The following is a 9,024-nucleotide window of genomic DNA, read 5'->3' on the forward strand; positions in this document are numbered from 1 at the left end:
AATTTGACTTAATCCTCATTTCGATATGATGGGTCATATAGTTGTATCTGCAACTGTATTTGATAATGTTTTGAACTTTTAAAATATTACATTTTACACCCAGAAGCTGCTCTTCATATTAGTGACAAACAATAACAGTAACAACAGCTTTTTGACAAGTTTAACATTTCTTTAAAATACATTAAAAATGTTTAAAAATAAACTACAAAAATTAATTTTAAAGTACAAATTAAAATCTGCAACTGTATTTGATAATGTTTTGAACTTTTAAAATATTGCATGGTAAAAACAGAAGCTGTACTTCATATTAGTGACAAACTTTGGTGTTTTTTGATGAGTTACTTTAATTTTTACTTCTACTTTTCATTTAAAATAAGTTTCCATTCTCAGCAGGTTTCTAAGGTTCTTCTTCTACATATTAAAAAAGTTGTTAAACATCTGAGTGGTGCACTACTGCTACTAGTGGTGAGAAAGTGTATTGCACCTTAGTCAAAATCAGTGTGGTCCCACGTCCCTCTGTGGCCCAAAGTTAAAAACTGTTGTTCTTTTGAGGCCCTCAAGGTGGCGCGCCCATGGGTTAAGAATCTCTGTTCTAAACAATGTGGAAACTCCTTTTCTGTGGATAGTATTATTGGTTCAGGTTAGTTTAAATATGTTTTGTCAAGATTCTGTGGAATAACTTTGCTTTTTTAAAAAGTAGAAAAACACGACTTACTGTTTAATTTGTTCTGTGATGTAGATGTTGGACAAGCTGCGAGATCGTTGGGTCAACACTGGCCTGTGGGAAAAGCTAGAACATCAGAAAACTGTCATCACAGAGCCTCGCGGGGGTGGCAAAGGAGATTTCGATGAGCTTCTGCAGATATACTACAACACTATTAAAAACTGCACAGGGATGGGTGAGAATGCATCAGACTGATTTTGAATCGCTATTGCTAAAACATGCTTAGTGGCATTATTTCTGTATGTTAGTGCATCACAGACGTTGTAAAAATGCACTGATTTCAACAGCATCTTTCTATTATAAATTCAATGTTTTTCAAATTTGTACTAGATAATGCCTGTCATACAACTCCATGTTTGCTGTGTTTTAGATGGGGCACTGCTCATGGCTGTGTGCAGGGGTAAGGTCAGTGAAGGCCTAGACTTTACAGATGACAATGCCAGAGCAGTGGTCACAATTGGCATTCCCTTTCCAAACATCAAAGACCTCCAGGTAGGTGCAATATAAAAAATCAACTGATCATTGAACTTTTGTTGTAAGTCTGTCTTGTTGTAATGTTTGTCTAAATGTTGTTAAAAAAATTATGCTTAAGTATTGAATTGTTTGTAAGCTTAATTTCTGAACTTTAGTTAACCTCTTAAATAGAGGTGTTAAATATTTCACAGGACTAAATTTTAATGAGATTTTCCACTGAGCTGAAGGCTGACTTGTGAAAATATTGTTATAATGTCTCCACCATTACAATTTTTTGTGTGGCAACAGTTCACAAACATGTCCAACACTACCCTTTGATCAAGATGTGTCATAAAGGCAGCTTTCCGTATTCCCCCGCCTCTGCAGCTGTGCTGAGAGAAATAATCTGTCATTCATTAATCTAAAAAAAATAAACCTAATGTTGAATTCACATGGTATTTACTTTGGAGTTGAGAATAGGAAGTTCTCTTTATTCCAATTCAAAATTTTTAAGTGGAGGACCCCCCCCCCKAAAAAAAAAAAAAAAAACCCACAAATCTTCTACCTTCTCCTTTTCTAACAAATAACGTAAATATTGAAAGAAAATATGTATCAACAGTAGGGATGCAAGTTATCGATTAATGGATTGATCTAAAGTTGACTGATCTTATCGATCGACTAACGATTAATTGATAAGCGGAAAATTTCCTAAAAACCTGACATTTCTCTTTCTATAACATGAAGGGCTAATTTTTATACACTAAATAAAAAAGTAAAGCATTTTAGCAAATCATTGTGTCAGCTGTGTGAGTAAACACTGACTGAATGAACAGAGAAATGTGGATTTCTCTCACATTATTAAACTTGGACATATTTATAATAAATAACAAACAGGAATCTGTTAAGTTGCTAGTCGAAAAAAAAAAAAGTAAAACAATCCATCCTGAAGATGAAAAACTTATTTAAACACAGGATAATATTTTAAGATTCACTGAAAAACAAACTAAGAACATAATAAAATGTCTCTGAAAGATGTGAGATACAAATGAGTACTGTACTGGCAATAGTTTGTTTGTTTACACTCCGTCTGCTTTTATTTTAGCTGGGCTGCTGGACATGTGACATCAGTTACTTTTTATTAGATTGGTTCACTGGCCGGGTTATGTCACACAGATTAGATTAACTTCATATTTTTAGCGACTGTAACGTTTTTTGTTTTGTTTTGTTCTTTCACACGGAGTTAAACTCAACGAGAGGAAGCTAATGTTAGCCACAGTTAGCTTACCGTTCTGTCGTCCTTCTCTCTTGTTTTAAGCGACATACTGCTGGATAGTCCGGTACAGCCTTCAGCACTTTTCCTTCGAGTTTGGTGTAGTCCATTATTATCATTGTGTCGCAAATAAAACTAAATAAGATTCACGCGTTTGCGGTCCCACCCACAGACGGCTTTCTGCTGCTCAGTTCTACTGGGCCGGGGTAGAGCAGTAGTGCGCTCTGCTGGATGAAGTCAAAACTACACTGAAATAAAGTTTAAACAGACGTTTTCAATTAATCGAATGGAAGAAACTTCAATCTAATAAACCATTAATCAACAATTAATCGTAAATCAATTAATTGTTTGCATCCCTAATCAACAGGTCAGAGCTATTCAAAAACCGGAAATTGGTATCGGCCATAAAACCAGAATCAGTGCATCTCTACCTGGGTCCCCAGATATTACTGGTTTACGAATGCAAACAGAAACAGGAACTGCAGAAGCTACTGACTCAAAAGACTCTACAGATCCAAGGCAATGAACCACTTCAGGCCAGGGATATAGTGAAATTGAAGCCTCTGGTACTTGAGACATGGAGGATTTGAGAGCTCAGGCTTGGAGAGCTCGAAGAACTAAAACTTGGAGGACTTGACAGCTAGAGGCTTGTAGAGATCACTGACTGAAGGCTGGGAGAGTTTGATGGCAGATGACTGTGACAGTTGGATGACTGGAGGCTGAGAGAGCTCTGTGACTGGGAACCCTTGGTGAGTGAAGACCCTAATAAACAGAGGACTGAGAAACTCTGTGGCCTGGTGCATGGACCTGCAGAGGCTGGTGAATGGGAACAACAGAAGCAGGTGACTGAGGGAACACAGAAGCAGGTGCTCGGGGAACTGGTGACTCAGAAACTGGAATGGCAAGCACCAGCACACAGGTTCGGGAACTGAAGAAACTGGAATTTCTGGTACCAGGAAGCCCAAGAACTGGAGATTTAAGGCCTCAACATACTCCATCCAAAGTCAAACAGTTTACGCGCGGTCACGTAGTTGTTCGTTTTCACACACACCTGCAGTATTCTGTATTTCTAAATTGACATCACCATTCTACCATGATAAACACAAAAACTGTCACAACACAATCAAAAACATGAATTATGACTAAATGTAGTTACAGAAATTCTGTATTTGCTGAAAGGATTATTTAAAAAATGTCACAATTGAGATGTTTAACTTACCGGTATATATTCTTTACTTTTTTGAAAGATCTGATATATCAGTTTTTATAAATATATATTTAAAAAAAGGCAACCAAAAAAACAACAACAAAAAAATAGTCATACATAGACAGGTTTACACAAACCCACACCAAATAAGAACATCCCTTTTTTGGTGATCCGTGAAAAAAAATCCCAAAGCAATGTTACTGTGTGTGTCGTGTCCTTAGTAGATAAAATTGACCTTTAAGTTAAAGGCTCCCTCACCTCCCACTTTTTCTCCCTTTTACTCATCCTCCTGTCAGAGCACGATGAAGCTTTCACTAACCTGTTCTGTCAGTGGAGGAAGATGTGTGAGTGATGGAAGCTTCACCTTAGTTGTCAGCATTCAGGTCATTTTTTCTTTCCCTTTTTTCTTTTGTTCTATTGTTGATTTAATAAGCGTTTTTAAGTATTTCTTTAAAAGTCTAAACATATATTAAACTTCTTAAAATCTTATTGTAGTGATGGTTTGTAATAAAGTAGAAATCAGTTTTGGCTTGTAATTCAGGTGTAAAATTTTATTTGGAAAGTAAGAGTTATCAGCATGGATCACTTGGATTCTTATTTAATACCCACTTATTTAATACCCACCATCGTTATTGTGTCCAATTAATCGTCAGAAAAACTTTAATCAATTATTTTTTTGGTACTTGCCAATTAATACAATTAATGCTGCCAGGCAGACTGACAGGAGATTTTCCCAGTCATTTCGCTCAGTGCTCCTCTCCGCTTAAAATATAACGAACATTTAAATAAAAAGTCCTGTAATTTAATTATCATAACTCTGGTTTTACTTGGCCTATGAACACAATTTAAAAGTTGATGTACAGCCTGCAGTCTGTACTTTTGACACCATTTGGAACAGATTTTTACAGAGAGCAAACTTTCCCACTAGAGTGATTTCAATTGGTCAGTAGCTGCATTTCCTTTGCAAATGTACGCAAAACTTTGTCGATATTCTGTTAATGTAGAAAAAACACAGTTTCGCAACTGCGTTGTTTCCATTAAGTAAGAAATGCTATAAAAGTCAAGCGTGAATATGTTTGTTCTTGCGATAATTACAAACATGGCGGCAATGGATGTAAACACATAGCAWYWTGCTACCGCGACACTAGCGCTCATCATCAGAGGAGACGTCGGCGTCTTTTATCGAGGCTTNCTAGCGCTCATCATCAGAGGAGACGTCGGCGTCTTTTATCGAGGCTTTCCAGAGACAAGCCCCTACTTGGGAGCGGCTACGTATGCTGTGTTTTTGGGAAATTGTAGTCAGTGAGTTTACTACTTTCTTTTACTACTTCTGTGATATTACTACTACTTCCTGTTATCTTCTTCGTTGTCGTCTTTTTCGCCAGTAGAAACAGCCGGTTGTGATCACGTGACTCCCGTGATGGGAAAAAATGTTTCCATTGCAGTTTTGCGAAAAACACCAATTTCGATACGGCCGAAAAACCACCTCATCCTAGTGCAAAAACGTTTTGTTGAAAAACGTAATTTTTTTCGAAATTGACGTGTTTCCATTGAGCAAATTCATTTTTGAAATTCTAATTTGCGCATTTTCATGGTCAATGGAAATGCAGCTTCTGACTAGGCGTCTATGGACTCCAGGTGATAAATCAACATATTAATCGTTATCGGCTAAATACCACAATTAATTGTGATTAATTCTGTTGCCAATATTGCCCAACCCTAATACACACACTGGTGAAATATTTAAACTGGCTCTTGTTCAATTATAAAACCCTACTAGGTCTTTCACCTCCTTATTTAAATCAGTTACTACAACAAGAACGCCACTCGTAATTCAATACCCGTTCCTCCCAATTTATTAGACTGAAAATTCCTAAAACCAAGTCTTATTTTAGCCTTGTGTCTTTCCAATGCATTTTGACACTTTGATTTTTCTTCCTGCTTTTAAACTCAGACTAAGGCCCTGTTTACACAATGCAGATTTTGAGTGAAACCGCAGGATTTTTCCTGTGGTTCGGCCAATCATGTACCCGACACCAGCCGTCGTTCTTTTTGAAACTGGAGGTTTCTGAATCCTGGTCTCAGAGTGGAGATTTTCAGGAGCACCCCCCGCGGAGGTGTGATATATCCTGTAGCTGTGAAAGCGTGCATGCATAAACAGCCGGCACACAGCAAAGGTTTCTTCTAAACAACAACAATTACAATAAACTACAGATATCTCTATCTTTTTCCGCTTCTCCGGATTCGAGTCGCGGAGGCAACAGGTCCAGGAGAGAAACCCAGACATCCCTCTCCCCAGCGACACTTTCCAGCTCGTCTTGGGAGACACCGAGGCGTTCCCAGGCCAGAGAGGATACCTAATCCCTCCAGCGAGTCCTGGGTCTTCCCCGGGGCCTCCTCCCAGTGGGACGTGCCCGGAACACCTCTAAAGGGAGGTGTTCAGGAGGCATTCTAATCAGGTGCTCGAACCACCTCAACTAACTCCTTTCGGTGTGGAGGAGAAGCGGCTCTACTTCGAGCTCCCCCCGGATGACGGAGCTCTTCATCCTATCTCTAAGGCTGAGCCCGGCCACCCTACGAAGGAAGATCATTTTGGCCGCTTGGATCAGGATCTGGTTCTTTCAGTCATGATTCATGCCTCCTGACCATAGGTGAGGGTTGGAACGAAGACACACCAGTAAATCAAGAGCTTTGCCTTTTGACTCAGCTCTTTCTTCACTACGACTGACTGAAGCAACACCCTCATTACTGAGGACGAGGCCCCAATCTGTCGATCCATCTCCCGTTCCATCCTACCATCGCTTGTGAACAAGACACCAAGATAATGGTCACGAAGGGCGCTCCCTCGCCAGTGGTGGATGTGTTTATACTTGGGGACTACGTTGTTGTAGATTTCTCCAAAAGGACACATGGAAGTGCACTTTATAACTTGTGAAATGTAAATAGGAGAGCAAAAGCGTGGCAAACAAACAAGCTGTTGAAACGATGCACGGCGCACACAGCCTTTGCAGAGTTATAAAATGTAGGAGGTGGATGACTACGTGCCAGGACACAGGTCAACGCGCAAGAGGCACAATTGCGTCACTTTTGGCGTGGCGCTTCAACTATAAACCTAGCTTTAAACTGTTCCACTTAAGGCAGAGACTCTCCCCCGACCCGCAGTGGGCATTCCACCCTTTCCTGGTCGAGAACCATGGCGTCAGACTCAGAGGAACTGACTTTCATCCTAGCTGCTTCACATTCAGCTGTGAACTGCCCCAGTGCACGTTGAAGGTCTTGGACTGAAAACACCAACAGAAACACAACATCTGCATACAGCAGAGATGAAACCCTGTGGTTCCCAAGCCAGACATCCTCCTCTCCACAACTGCACCTTGAGATCCTGTCCATAAACACTACAAACAGGATTGGGGACAGGGGACAACCCTGACAGAGCCCAACATGTACTGAGAACAGGCTTGACTGTGTGCCACAAATACACATACATTTATAATATGATCCTAAGCTTTTTTTTTATTCCTCTTGCATTTTTCAAGCTATCTTTTTGTCTTTTTAGTTATATACAGTAGTGGAGACAGTGTTGCCCATAAAGATCTGTGAGACATTGGTATTGCTCTGCTGAGAGGATGAGGAGGACACTAATGACCATAGAGCTATGTACCTGGACCTCTTAGCATGAAACCAGGCTGTGTACTCTATTGCAGCTAATAGGCTCTGAAATGGACAGAGAAGGCTGACAAACACACATGCAGTTGTAATAATGAATATATAACTACATCAAGGGGTTCCAATAAAAGAGAAAATAAGATTCAGTCCACTCTATTTGATTATTATAGTTTCTGAGTATTGTTTTATGGTCCTTTGTAGAAACACAAGGATCTATACTAATGTTGTTTGAGCCAAGTACAGTGGTTTGTTCCAGGATTGTAATCATTATTAGTGTAGCACAGTTTGAATGTACCTGAAGAAACTGGTTGTTGTTTATTTTCTATATGTACAGCTTAAAGACTTTATCAGAAAAATTTTGCTGGAAGGCTAAGCTCTCATTCTGCTCGTCTAAAGCAAAAAGAGATAACTTAACAGCAGTATTAATACAACGTTTTCTACAATATTTTTTTAACTTAATTAGTTGGTACCTATGTAATAATTAAGCAAGTAACATTACTGATTTATTTTATTAAACTCACTGTTATTTAATCCAATTTAGATTTTAGATCAGGGAACAAAAGTAAAGCAAAGTATTAACTTTTGTAGGCATTTTTATTTCTAATATTTTGATGCTGTACAACCAATTTAATGATAAATGTCAGACCTTCACAAAATACTCCACATTATTGACATTAAATAAGAAAACAGTGTGAAATAATTCCAAGAAGAAGAACCTGAAATAGGCTGTTTCACCCCTCCCAAAGTCAATATTTAGCCACCTTGTTCTGCTGATTCATCGAAAAGTCTTTTTGGGTCTGTCTCCATGATATGTCCATCTTATCATTAGATTTATTGTCTGTTCTTCATGACCTAACTGGTCAGATGGTTGCTGCATGTGTTTAATCTTTAGCTGTGTTCTCTGCCATCAGATCTTTCTCTGAATGCTTGAATTTGCCCTGAAACGTTGTGACAAGCTTTTGCTAAACTTTATTATGAATAATGTTGAAAATTGTATTTCTGCTGTTGAGTTTTTACAGCATTTTCACCATTTTAGGACAATCTGTACTTTGCCTGCCCCATTTGTGTGCTTTAGTTGAGCTGGACTGAGGTTATTATGACCCCCGCACATGAAGCGGGGGTCATATTGTTTTCAAACGTTTTATTTTTATTTATTTTTTAGTGATTTTTGGTCAACCGTAGCACAAAAACGGCTGCACCAATCAACATGAAATTTAGCAGGACTGTAGATGAGTCTGGGCCGCATACCGGTTTCAAGGTACAGTTTACCATGATATGAAAACGTCACGGTTTCAAAACCACTAAATGTTCTGTCATACCGTGCCTACGGTATGACAGAACGGAAAGCGTTTTTTGTTTATTTTTCCTCTGGTCTGTGCCGCTGCAGACTTTCCCCCGGCAACCCCTCCCCCACGCACTCCTGCAGCAGACTGCCTGTCGGCACTCGCAGCTCTGCGGGGATTGTGTGATGGCTGAAGAACAGAGCTCCCCAAACTTTTCCCCTGTCTAAAAGATTAAAGCCAGCTATATGAAAATACTTAGGATGCCGTAAAGAAGATGGTAGTCAGCGTTCTATAAAGTACCTCAAAGTGATACTTGAGTAAAAGTGCAAGTATCTTATCATAAAAATACTTTGGTAAAAGTTAAAGTCTTCTCTAAAAATATTACTTGAGTAAAAGTCTTAAAGTATCTGATATTTTTTGT

The 9,024-nt window shown here is 39.0% G+C and overlaps 1 protein-coding gene across 1 annotated transcript in view; it reads left to right on the forward strand.

The window, feature by feature from the left end:
* Window positions 1–9,024, forward strand: part of brip1 (BRCA1 interacting helicase 1) — a gene marked incomplete at its 5' end in the record, with an annotated part of 33,827 nt that overhangs the window by 15,744 nt on the left and 9,059 nt on the right. Inside the window, 2 exon segments of the mRNA XM_014033311.1 lie at window positions 740–899; window positions 1,095–1,216. Of these exon segments, the coding sequence (XP_013888765.1) occupies window positions 740–899; window positions 1,095–1,216 (282 nt within the window).

This window comes from Austrofundulus limnaeus, unplaced genomic scaffold, assembly GCF_001266775.1.
Source record: "Austrofundulus limnaeus strain Quisiro unplaced genomic scaffold, Austrofundulus_limnaeus-1.0 Scaffold1692, whole genome shotgun sequence".
Classification (NCBI taxonomy): Eukaryota; Metazoa; Chordata; class Actinopteri; order Cyprinodontiformes; family Rivulidae; genus Austrofundulus; species Austrofundulus limnaeus.